Source organism: Dipteris shenzhenensis, chromosome 13 (assembly GCF_047967505.1).
Source record: "Dipteris shenzhenensis isolate YYH24624 ecotype China chromosome 13, Dip_SZ_1.0, whole genome shotgun sequence".
Classification (NCBI taxonomy): domain Eukaryota; kingdom Viridiplantae; phylum Streptophyta; class Polypodiopsida; order Gleicheniales; family Dipteridaceae; genus Dipteris; species Dipteris shenzhenensis.
Window position 1 is genome coordinate 34261822 of NC_141608.1, and position 13460 is coordinate 34275281.

The 13460-nt window shown below is 42.7% G+C and overlaps 1 protein-coding gene across 5 annotated transcripts in view; it reads right to left on the bottom strand.

Annotated features, from left to right (window-relative positions):
- Positions 1-532: 532 nt before the first annotated feature.
- LOC147895333 (uncharacterized) overlaps positions 533-13460 on the bottom strand; it is a 166397-nt gene continuing 153469 nt past the window's right edge. For all 5 annotated transcript variants that reach the window (XM_087384034.1, XM_087384035.1, XM_087384033.1 and 2 more), the window contains 4 exons: positions 1777-2012; positions 1476-1656; positions 1242-1349; positions 533-1159 (listed from right to left, as the gene is read on the bottom strand). In XM_087384034.1, coding sequence (XP_087240160.1) covers positions 827-1159; positions 1242-1349; positions 1476-1656; positions 1777-2012 — 858 coding nt within the window. In that variant the 3' untranslated portion in view covers positions 533-826. The remainder of the gene's footprint in view (positions 1160-1241; positions 1350-1475; positions 1657-1776; positions 2013-13460) is intronic.

Genomic DNA, 13460 nt, shown 5'->3' on the forward strand with positions numbered 1-13460 from the left:
GACCTCAAAACGAGGTAGCCGAAATAACATCAGCTGAAAATCTCAGTGTATGCTAGATATACATCATGATCTATGCAACCGTCTCACACACACACACACACAAATACAACTAGCCACAGTTTTTTTTATGTTACCAGATAAGACACTTCATTTTAACGTCACGGACAAGCAAATACGCCATGTTCCGATATCGTTGTGCAACTAATTAATTGTTTGGATTCTTTATTGCTTAGTAATAAATGCTCATTGTTGCTGATACAGCATAACTAATAGCACAACAGCTTTTTATTGTATACCGAATTAACGAAACTTCAACAGATGACCAATACTATTAGCATGTATAAAAATATACTACCCACTAGCTTTTATGCTTTGTCACTGTTTAATGACATTGAATAGAATTGAGTCTCTTGCCAAGCTCTCAAAAGACACCTCTAGATGGCATTACAGCAATATAAGCTCTTCTCTCACACACATATGCACACAGAAGAAAGGAAAAGTAAACTCACATGAGTAATTCTACTACAAAAAATCAATATAAAGCCCAAGATCTATTGCTACTGGGCTCCAATTAAGAGATATCCTTGTCCAATAAACAATGGCCCCGTGGTGAGATTACAATAAAAACTGTCTTTCAAACAGATGATCCCAAGCAAGTTTTAATGCATCACTCAACTCTTTAACTCTGTACATCAAACTATCTGCCAAGATGGAGGAATATTGTTTGAAAAGTCATCCAGGCTTTGCAAGAACCCCCTCTACATTATTGGAAGCCTAATTGATAATGCTTGTATATCGACAAATTGACAGCTTTCGTTGTGTATTGCTACCTGTTTTCTTTGTTAGAGAAATCGGTGGACCTAGAGCTGAGGCGGAGTGTAGGTTGTCTTTCTTTGATGTGACTCCCAGGAACAGAATTCAAATTCAGAGCTTCCCTTTTCCAACCAGGCAATAAAGCAATGTCACATGTGCGATTACCTTTCCTCAGATCAGCAGCAATATTTCCATTTCGCGATGATAGTAGCGTCCTGTTCTGACCTCGCAATCCAGGAATCTGGTGTTGAGAGTCTTGCCTCTTGAAGCCTGTGCTTGTCAATGGTAAGCAAACAGTGTGTGCAGAGTCTGTGGGGGCCAATTGTAAGTCACCCTGCTCACCTGCCTGTTGCACAGCCAAGCCACTTCAGTAAGCAAATTTATTAATGCAGATACCTGGGTACATAAATTTACAAATATGAGCATACCTGTGATCTCAAAAATTGGGACTCCCTATGCTCGTTCTCATTTCTTGTTTTATTGCCTAATTCAAAATTCTCTGCAGGTTCATGGGTACAATGCACCAACATTGTACCCTAGAGGTTTTTCATCGAGTCAGCAATGATGACAGTGTTCAGCAACTTTATTAGGTGGTATCGTGCACATAATGATAACATATGTAACACAAACCAACTTCCAAAACTAGCAAATAGTATGCTTACATGTGGCTGCAAATTAAGTCCCTCCTTTTGGTCTAGTTTAACAAGCCCAGATGTAACAGAAACCACTGCAGGACCATCTCTAGCGATGGATTCACCTAAGCAGTTATCCAAAGCAGCCTTCTCCTCCCAACAAGTTTCATTTTGCAACTGAATATCCCGTTGCCTTATCTCAGTGCTCATTCTGGTAACACCGTGGGCCTATATTAGAAATTCTTGCACAAATCTGAGCAAAAATATGATTTACAATCGACCACCTGTAACACATACACAGCATACTTCTCCGTAACAAGAGATCTCATACCTCCAATTTGACAGCTCCGTCTTCAAGATCGCTATTTCACGCTGGGCAGAAGTCAACTCACTCTCTACCTTTGCGAAGTTTAACTCAGCTGTTCTCAAATTGTCTATTTCTGTACGCACTTGCTTCAATTCTTGATCCGTCTCCAGCAGCCTTCCACAGAACACTTCAGACCTCGCAGATATAGCATCAATCCCCACTTGAAGCTTCATATTTTCGGTCAATAAATGTCTCTTTTCCTGGACAAAGCCAAAAGTACTTCATTAACATTACAAATCCAATATCTCAGATCCCTTCAACTGCACATTCAGATAACACACCTGCAAACAATCCATAGTGCACCTTTGTTCCTCTATTCTCAAAAACATCCAAATCTAATCTTTAGCACAAACTAAAAACCTAGAAAGGTCATCCGTGTCCAAGTCTTTAATGATTCCTAAACAAATCTATCAAGTCAAAGCATGAGATACCTTTTAATATGCATTAGCCTAGAGCTCACCTCCCCACCTGCTTATTCTTGTCTGCAGGTTCCATTGTCTGCAGTTCCACCTACCCTTCCCTGCTTGTCTTTTCCTTTGGCCCAACTTCTCACCATATGCTTTTGCTGTCTTTCCTTCTCATCAGCTCGTGACTTCCACATGGATTATTCATTACTTTGTTTTCATTCTTTTTTACCAAAAGCATCTTGCCATCTTTGCTAGAACGACTGTAATGTAGCTCATGCACCAGGGACATTTCTATGTGGCGGCGATGCCTATCTTTGGGAACCCCTTGTTCCATTTTGCCTTTAGATTCGGTTCCCATTAGATTTGGTGAGCCTTCACACGAATATTGTTCCATGCAGCACCAATCACCTATGGCATCGCCAATCTCGATCACGAACATGTTACATGTGTGTATGTATGTATGTTCAGTCAGTCCATATGAGTAGAACAGAGGGAAAAACAAAATGTCATGAGAGGGCCAATAACCTAGTCATCAAGAAGAGCTAGTAAAGCACCAAGGTTGAGGCTGAAAATGCCACCTCAAACCTGTGGTGGACTCCGAGAAAAAAGGGAAGCCAATCCACTCCCTCCAAAAAATAGTGCTAGCAAAGGCCACCCTGCATGATCATACAAATGCCATCATAGTGTGTACAAAACAAAAGTACTCAAGGGTCTAGCAACCCCCTTCCAGATCAACCTTGCCTAGTTGCAATGCCATAAACAATGCTGATCCAATCAACTAAATTGACACCACATACCCTAGAAACGTAGATTGTTGCTTGCTATTGAAACAAGCTAGGCACCTCCAGGAAGAATCCTCCATCATTGGGCAGTCGTGTAGTTCTGAACTACCCATATAGTGACCTTAGAGTGCCAGTCTTCATCTTTGCCAATGGTGTTAGCCTTGTCCTCTGACTGAGCATTGCCTATCATCTTCCATCACAAAGTCCAAGTCTGTGGACCATTCCACAATGTCCAGATGAACACTACCACCTCTGAATCTACAAACCTCATCTCAAAGATGTTGCCATCTTCTTCCTACAATCCTTAGCAAGGTGTCCTAGCTTCTCAGAGTAAATATTTTCTTAATTTCTTTTTCAAGGCTTCACTTTTTGTTGTGCCTTCTTGTCCTTGAAATCGTTTTTCTTTTGCTTCTTTTCTTTGCCAAAATTGCATACACTTCATTTGAGCCGCCTCCTTAAGCAACAAGCCCATTTCTTCAAAAAATAATTGGCCTCGTTCGTTCTCTAACTATGAGAGTCATCGCCAATTCTCTAAAGGTCCTTGGAAGCATATTAATCATTAGCATCGCCAACTGGTTACTATCCATCTTTAGACCAACCACTGCAAGTTGATCTCTGAGAATCTTCAATTTAACAAGGACGCCATGTGTTGACTATCATTTCCCTATTGTCTTGCTGAATAATTGATTTCATTGCATGATGATCCACCATGTATTCTTAACTTGATAGAGATCCTTCAAGGTCTCCCATACTTCATTTACTATAGCCACCAACTTGATATGGGGAATCACGACCTTCGCAATCAAGTCAATTATCATAGAAAGATACACTATATGTTACGTCCATGACTGGAATAACTAAGGTATATGCTTACAAAAGCCTAGGCCTGACTAACCTAGGATCTAGGATTGGATCTAAGGTTAGAACGTGGTCTACCTCAAGGTTAGGAATAACCTAGAGTTGTGACCAAAGACAGCATAGGTGAGGTCTAGATCATGTGGATAGAGCTAGCCCAATAAAGGTATGGCATGGCTGAGATAAATTTGGCAAAGCGTAGCCACAAAGAAAAATAAAGTTAATTAGGCACGCATGCTAAAGTAAAGTTAGCCAAGGCTGGCCTTGTGTGTGACTGGAGATTCCTGCAAGTCGCTCATTGGTTGCTCAATGCAATGGCAACAAACAAGATTTCTGAAAATTAATGTGTAGGCCAACAAACAGTCCATACAAAGAAAGAGCCTGCATTAATGAAGAAAGATCCCTTGGAGTGTTTTTTGGCATGAAGAAAAGTCATCTGCAGCTAAATAGGGCCAGCAGAAGGGGTTTTATAGCCTACAATGGCATCCTTGTCAGCCTGGAACTTTTATAAGCTCCTATGGCAGGGTGGTCGACCTGTTCCAGGTTGGCTGGAAAGGCCTCCAAGGATGGCCTGCAACAGCAGGTCGGGCAGCGTGCAGCAAGGCGGCCAGAAGACTGTAGGAGGCAGGGTCGGCCACCTGGTCGGCAAATTCACATACTCTACCCAGCAGCCAGGTCTGGTTGGGTAGATTTCAGGGCCAACCTGCCCTATAATGGTTCGGCCTAACCCTAGGACCAGTCAGCTGTTACAAGCCCTATAAAAGGCTTCCTTTGGGGGGCATTCTACAGTTGAGGACTGAGCATTCAAGGGCACACCAGCCTGCAGACTAAGGACCTGTTGGAGAGCAACATGGAGCGCTTGAGTGCAGCAGTGTTTCAGGGATCCATTCACTCAGCCTGTAAATCATCATCATTGAACGTGAAGAGAAGAGGGAGAGCTTGAGATCAGACTAGTTCTTGCAGGAGCAACAGTCCTAGACCTCTACATTTGGAGGGAGCTTTGTCTGCAGGAAACCTCAGAGCAGAACATTGTAGAAGTGCTCTACTTTTTTAGCAGTTCCTGATGCCTACACAGAGGCACGTGGCAGAAGAGAAGTCTACTTCAAAGGGTGCAGCTAACAGAGCCAGATTTGGTACCTTACCTCAGTGATTGTTTGCTGCAGTGTTGGTAGATGTGTTGGCAGTTTTTGTACTTGCTTTTTACCATCCTGTTTTTGCTGTACATCTGAGTTCTCTTCCAGATCCATGTTGCTCTCTTTGCTTTTCAGGAAGCACACCATTGCGTTGTGTCTTCCTGTTAATATCTTGTGATCTCAGGGTAAATCTTCCACTGTGAGGGGAGGTCCCAAAGCAAGCAACTACCCTATGTTTTTGTACATGATATCAGAGTCCTCGTCTGCTGCCTTGCTCGTGATTCAAAGCGCACGAGATCAAGACCTAAAACTTGTCCAAACTGAACGGTCGTATCCTTGCCAAGAAGGAAAGAGCTTCCATTTAGGCTTGTTTGTTTGGCTTGTAGATAGTGCAGGGTACCTATTTCAGTTATCTACACCCTTTCCATGGTGGTCAGCTCACTCATACCAAACTTTGGTGAGGCTGGAAAATTAGATGGAACGAATTGTCCAATCTGGAAAGTTTGGACCCATGTGGTGGTGGCGAGGGAGATATTGGAGGTGACAGAAGGAAAAGTAAAGCCCGTCGACATGTAGATGCCACGGGGAAAGTCACAAGGTTGGCAGATCCACCTAAGATAGAAGAGTGGAAACTTTTGATGCATCCACAATAGTATCTGTAGTGTCCCATACCACCAGAGACCACTCCTCAAGATGACCATCTGGATCATCAAGAGTAGGCCATTGTAGGATGCAAAGTAAAATCAAGGTCTACTGGAATCCTTTTCAGGTTCCTGAATCTATTGCTAGATTCTAGAAAATCATTGTAAATTCTTTCTCTCCCTTCCTTAAAGATAAACATAAGGGATCACATATGAGTATCACAATACATGGCCATAAGGGAGAGGTATGGGTGGAATCTGGGTCAAGTATGCAACTCGCCTTATTTCATGTCCATCAGACATGAGTCATTCAGTCTATAAGATTTACTCTTGCTAGAGTTACCACTTTGCTACCCAAAGGGATCCTTAGCCAAGGAACCAACTTCATAGCTTGCTTATTCAACTGAGAAATATACCTGAAGTTTGGGTTACTTCATCTTCTAAGTAGTAAGAAACATGTATGCTACCTGCCAAAACCGGGCAGAAGATACAAGAGGTCTTAATTTCTAGTCAGTGTTCATATCCGGTGCTTAGTCCAAAGCACTAGATGAACTGAGTTTAAGAAGTTCTCTTTTACAATTTGACAGATATCCACATGAGTCCTCACTCAAGAATAACATAGCTGATTGGAAGGTTTACCTGAACGACATAGCCATGTAATCAGGTAAAGGTTCTAGTCTTGTTTACACAATTGAATAACAACTCTTGGATTTCTTGAACATTGGGTTAGCCAATCATAGAATGTTGTTATCACCATCACTAAGATGATATGACCTGCCACTTCATAGCTGATTAGTCAAATCATGACTAACCATTCACACTCTTGGCCTCTGTTCACTCGTCCATACCACAGAAATCCACCCATCCGGTGATTGGCCAAGATGTGAAGACCAAGGGATATTCAAACAGTTGCAAGAAAAAAACTTGACCAAAGAAAGAAAGAAACATATACTTCTGAAATTCATTATAGAACAATGTACGATTAAAGGCCTTTCCAAACATATGCTTTAAATACAAGAAATTAAAACCTTTTTAAAGAAAGAAATTTAGATATTGCACAGAAGGCATTATAAGGTAGTAAATAACGTAATGGACAGCCTGCAGCAATAATCTTTAGAGCGGTACAAGTTGATAATTACATGCAAATCATTCCACTCAAAAAGAGAAAATAGTGGTATAGATACGTATGATAAGACCTCATTAAGCAACTTTTGGCTTGGGTTTAACTAATTTCTCTTATAGGAGGAAGTTGTCTGACTAAGTTCTCTTCTAGGAGGAAGTTATGTAGTGAGATTTATAAAGTACTAATCCCAACACTAACTCCCCTGCTTTCCTTAGTAAAAAATGTAGGAGCAAGCAGAGCAATGTTTCCAAGCAGTTCTCTAAACGCATCATAGTTTGGACAGGCTATACGAAACTGGTGCTGCGCACATCTCCAGATGTCGAAGGGGCAACTATGTCTATTGATTGCAGTTGATTTATAAAGTACTAATCCCAACACTAACTCCCCTGCTTTCCTTAGTCAAACATGTAGGAGTTAGCAGAGCAATGTTTTCAAGCAGTTCTCCAAACACATCATAGTTTGGACAGGCTATCCGAAACTGGTACTGCGCACATCTCCAGATGTTGAAGGGGCAACTATGTCTATTGATTGCAGTCCAATATGTGCAAACTTTACCTCTTGTTACAGTCCTGGGTTTGCACCAGTCCATGCATGCAATCAGCTCTGCATATTGGTGGCTCCTCAACACGATTGCTTAGTGGAGGTTGCCCTGCTGTTGTATAACAACTCATGGCCAAAGGATAGAGTGACAGAATGCTGAAATTTTCATACAGCAGTTGTTGACAATGCTTTTTTCTCTTTTTCAGGGCCATTGATCAAGGTTTAAACAGCAACAAGGTAGGAGGGAGACAGTGGGTCTCTAGGCAGAATTCTCTGCAGAGATGGCAGCAGGAGAACTGGTTGACTTTCACCAAAACAGAGCTGTAAATACTTGTGATAAGCTCGTAGTGAAATAGAGATGCAGTAGATTTGCTAAGATAAGAAAGGGAAGAGAGAGTAGTCATTTGCAGCTAGGAGAGTGCATTTTGGTGAAAGAGAGGTGTAGTTATGGGCATGGGAAGGAGGCTCAAGTAGAGGCTGGATGGGGTGTGCAAAGGATGCCAAAAGTAAAGCCATGCATGGGCTGCATGAGGGGCTAGGCTGCGGGGAAACTGTGTGGCTTGCAAGACACAAACTTTCCCTTCATTTAGAACTTTTCTAAAAGAATTGGTGTCCTTGAAAAGTAATTCTCAAAAGTACCTTTCTAACTCAAAGTTTGCTTTGTAAAAAGTAAAGTAAAGAGCTTTTGTTCTAGTGGGATGCTTTTAGAAAGTACACTTACATGCAAGCTTGCATGTATCCACTTGGCAGCTTTAGAATCATGTGGCCATCCTTACATAGCTTGCATGTCAAGTATGCATGCATGCACATGCTGTGCTTGCATGAGTCTCACTTGATGTACAACCAAATTTGAAATGTAGAGACTTCTAGCAGTTACTACTACTAAAGTTACTTTCCAGGCATGTAACTCAAGTTTTGGCCCAACTGCTACAGCGTCGCCGCCCCTATTTTGGTTTCAACCCAACCTGTCTAGTTCGCGTGCTGTCTGGTTACTCCCTCTCTCACTTGGTTTGTGCCCCGCTTGTCTATTCCATTTCTGTTTGCTATCTGCCCTGACTGAATCTTCTGTTCCATCTGTTTATTTCGTCTTGGCCCTCATCCTCCTCTCTTTCAAAGCTTGTTACCTGACTGCAATCTCAGCGTTTGAATCTTTCTATTGAATCGACTAACTTCAAAATGAAAGAAACAAATAAGTATTATGTAAAGGGGGCACTCTCTCCAGAACCCAAAAGACAGTCAAGGGAGACTCTGCCCCCCATAGCCCCTTCATCTGAAGATGCTTCCTATGTGTTTGACATGTTCAATGAGGAATTTCAACAAAGTGCTCCGGAACTCACTTACAAAATGAAGTTGCCTTCTCTTGTGCATCCTCTGAAGAAGCTCTCTCAGACTGCAGTCATCATCTTTTTCCCAGGGAAAATACCTTCGGCTAATGATGTGGGACAATGGGTAAATTCCCTCTTAGGTGGCTGCTATGTGGAAGGAGTTTATTTCGCCTCCCGAGGATTTTATGAAGTTCATCTCTTGGATGCCTTGACAAAACAAAAGATGCTGAAAATGTCCCCTTTATTTTTTGGCCGTTAGATGGTGCACATCATGCCTTGGTCTCCTAATAAGGACTATCAGAATCTCATCAAGCACCATTGCCCTGTATGGGTTGAAGTGGTTGATTTCCCAGATTACATGAGAACGGAGCTTCTTGGCTTAGCAATGACATTGGGACAAGTGATCTATCCCCCTCATCCCACAGGTAATAAAAATCGATTTTGCATCTTATGGGATACTGATAGACCACAACCCCTCCTTCTATTGCTGTTGAGATTGAGGGTGTTAATTTGGGAAAGAAATATTTCACTTTGAAATGAAAAATTTTTGCTGGAGCTTGTTTCTCTTGTCACAAGTTTGGACACCTAGCTTCTGAGTGTCCCTCTATCCTTCATCCTCCTCCTCCAGCTGCCATTCCCCAGCCATCTAATAAAGGAGGTCAGAAGACTTACGTGGAAAAGACAGAAACCAAAGGAGCAAAGCCTTCAGTTCATACAGGGAGTCAAGTCATTTCAGCTCAAAACAAGGATAAAAGAAACAGCAAGCAAGTGGAAAATAATTCATCTTCTCATGAGGGTTGGGAGACTGCAAAGAAGACAGTGCCTCTCAAACAAAGACCTCTCCAATCTCGTAATTGGGATGCTTCTGCTGCTCCTCCTGGTCAACCATCTACCTCTTTTGATAGCCCCATCTCAAAGGCATGGGTTAATGCAGTCAAGAAGGATATTCCGCTTTGTGAAGAAGATGATCTGGTCGGGGAATTGGATTCTGAGGGTTAGCAAGACCCTGAGGCAATGGCAGAGGCTTGATGGCTCCTTTTCTTTCTGAGGACTACTCATTTCTTGTACATATTTTCATGCGTGCTTCTCTTAAATGTGTTTCTTACAATATACAGAGCCTTTGCAAACCGAATAAATGGAGGCTCCTTTGGCACTATATAAATACAACTCATCTAGATGTTGTGTGTCTGCAAGAGCATTATCAACATTCTTTTGTTGGCCAGCATGGGTTCTTTTCAGGATATGATATATTTTATGCAGGCTCTGATCAATTCTCTGGGGTGTGCATTCTAGCCAAACATGATTTGCAGCCCTGTGTAGCATATAATGATCTTTGTGGCCGATGGATGATTATCCAATGCATGATCAATGGAGAGATTTTTGAAATTGGTTCCTTGTATGCCTCTCAAACTTCATCTTGTAGAGCTCGCGAATGTGGGATTCCATAAAGCAATATCCTTGGTCCACTAATGCTATACTTAGTGGTGATTTCAATAATTCTCCTCACTGGAAGGACAATACCACTCATAAATCCCATATGCTGCCCTCTGAAATTCAGCAATGGGGACATGATTTCATCACTTCATACCGCAGATTTATGGACGGCAACTCACCCTTCAGTTTGGGCTTTACATATCATCATAATGCTTTTACAGAATATTGGGCCAGGCTTGATAGAATGTATCTTATTCATGCTCAGCAATATGATGATTATACATGTCAAATGTGGACTGACCATTCTCAACAACTGTCTGATCACACTCCACATTGGCTGAACTTTTCATTTGGTATGCCTCTGGATGATATGCAGCTCTCTCCAGTCAGACACTTACAGGTCAATCAATTATATCTTTCTCATGAAGATTTCCAGCAAATGATTCGATTGGCTTGCAGGCCATTGTTATCTCATGCTCGGGAGGATATTGACTTTGCTTGAACTCTTTTGTGCATCGCATTCAAAATGTCATTAAGGAATATGGAAGATGGTACATGGCAGAAACCAGGCATCATATCCAGTGGGCAAAATCACACAAGTAGTCCTTGGTACAGATTAGCCATCAAAGGTCCCTTTTTGCTTCTGAACAGAGTTCATTGTCTTGTGCTTCTTCCATAATTGATGCCAATGATAAACGCAAGCTCTCCAAATGGCAGACCAGGGCTAGAGTTAAGCCTATGCTAGATAAGGGCTGTTCCTCAAAATCTTTTTTTTGGAATTTACATGCATATAGACAAAGTCAATCTATCATAAGAGTCAAAAAATCAGAGGGTATTTGGACCCAGACTTTATCTATCTCAGCTAGAAAAACAATGTCTGGATCATTTTCAGCTTCTTTTTTATCAGCCATCTTCTTCTACTCCTCAAGTTGAATTGGCTCGGAGCAAATTTATTGATCTTGTCTCTCCTATTGTTTCTTGGCCAAAAGCTTCATTGCTGGAAGTGTCTTTTTCATATATTGAATTGGATGATGCTCTCAAACATTTGGGTAAACATAAATCCCCTAGTTGGGACGGTTTGACGGTTGAATTTTTTGTAGCCTTCTGGGCTGAATTGAAAGGTCCAAGACTTCGCAAACTTACGTCGCACGTAATGCTTCTTGTACCTAGTTTGGTCTGCCGGAAGTCTTTTCTCCACTCTCCTCAAGTACCTCCTAGTTCTCTCACTAGCTCCTTCAAATGTTTCAGAACTACTCGGCATAAGACCTCTCTCTAGGACCCTACATCACCACTTCACTCGTGCTACTCAACACCGGCAGTGTCCCACCGTGATCGCCATAAACTGTCTGAGGGGGGGGGGGTTTCCTAACACTTTCGGAAGTATTACCGGAGGCCTAGGGCCACTGGTGCGAGAAGCGAGTAAGACGTGCCATAAGTGTCACTGATGATACGTAGGCGAGTGCTTGTCGATGGTGTCAACTATGTGCAAGCAGTAGATGGTGTCAACTATGTGCAAGCGGTACAAGTGCTGAAGTGATGTGAGCAAGAAGAAGACCAAAGCGGAACAACATCATGAAAGCCAACCCTCGACATGAACAGCAAAGAACTTCAACCACATGACACAGGTCCGTTGTACCAGGTGAAGGGAGAGGAGGGGAGGAGAACACAACGGAAAGAGATTTTAGAGTAGCGAGCAGAGATGGGGAGTAGCATAACTCATTAGAAAGCAAGATGACTGATACACCCCCAGAAGATACACACGAGGCGAGCTCTTGACTCTAGCCTCTCACTCCTTCACTCACGCCTCTCGCCCCTGCCAACCCCCTCCTCCTCTGCTCCACCCCCCGCTACCAATCTCCTCTCCTTCTTCCTATTGGATGTCTTCTTGCACCCTTAGCCATCCTTAGCCATTCCACCGTTTGTGGGCCGCTCTGTCCTTGATGGCTTCCGCAACACTCCAGCCTGTTTTGGGTCGCCTCTTAACTATTGGACTACTTCCCATGTGCACCAACAGGTGTATCCAGTGTACCATTGCGCCAGTACTTCCCTCTGATTGACTTTGACCATGGTGAGTCGAGGTTGAGGTTTGGCACTCTTCGGTCATGTATTGCTTCCGTCATACCCAAGTCATGTCCAGGTCAAGTCATGTCCAAGTCATGTCCATGTCAAGTCATGTCCAAGTCGTGTCCATGTCAAGTCATGTCCAAGTCTGTTCCATGTGACCAAGATGTGAACATATGTGAACACGCTGCGACTAGGTATGACCAAGGTCTAACAACTTGGCATGTTGCTGAGGTGACCATGACGTGACCCAGGTGTGACTCTTGGTGGGTCGCCATAAACTTTGAGTACAACAGAGTGCAAGAGTATGGGTTGCAAAAGCAGTCCCGAAGCGAAGTCCCGAAGCGAAGTACACAGCTCAAAACACTTACTGAAAGTGCACCTTGGCCCGAAACACCTCCAAAACAGTCCACTTACTGTGTGGGCAAGCTGGGGATGGTAAAGGAGTTGAAGTGAGCTGTTTGGAGCTAAATGAAGCTGTCGGGAGTACTTTTGAACACAATACACGTGTAGAGAAGAGCGTGGAGAAGTATGGAGACGCTTGGAGTTGCTGGAATACACCTGGGAGAGACCGGAGCTGAAAAAGGTCCACATCTGAGCAGAAACGTCCAAAAACACCGAAAATTGCTCGAATCGCCTTCTAACAAGTCGTACGGGCTCGAAATCAGGTTCCAACAAGTCGTACGGACTCGCGGCAATGTCGTGCAACTATACGCACTGATCCGTACGGACTGTATAGATGAAAAAAATAGTTTTTTTTCCCCACCTGAAATGATGTGGGACAGGCTTGTTTGTATGCGGGTAGCTCCAAAATTTCAGAAAACATCAAAATTGGACCTCAAAGATAAAAAAACAGCCATTGGACTGTTGGATCTACCTCAAGCAAAAGCTGGAGAGCTGAATGTGAGAACCAGGAACGTGCACTGGAGCACCAAGTTTACGGTAGTCTGGAAGCAAGCACGAGAATGGGCTCTAGAGATGAAAGCGCTCTGATACCAAATGTAGGAACAAAGTGGAGACAGGTTGTGAACACAAGTGAGCAAGAGTGCACACACAAGAAAGCTCCAATAGAAATGTTCAAATGAAACAATACAAGTACTTGGTATATATAGTACCCGAGTACTACTGGTCAACCATAGGGTTGACTTTATGCCTACAACACCATATCTTTGTAATCTCTTATAAGGAGACTCTTGAATTTCTTAATATTTTAAGAGTCTTGAGCATCTTTTGATGGGACACATGGCAAAAGTAGTCAAAAAGGACATGGATGGTGACATACGGGCTTATGTGATTGATGGGGAATGGAATCTACAGGCAACAATTGTAAATAGGTGAAGGAGGGTG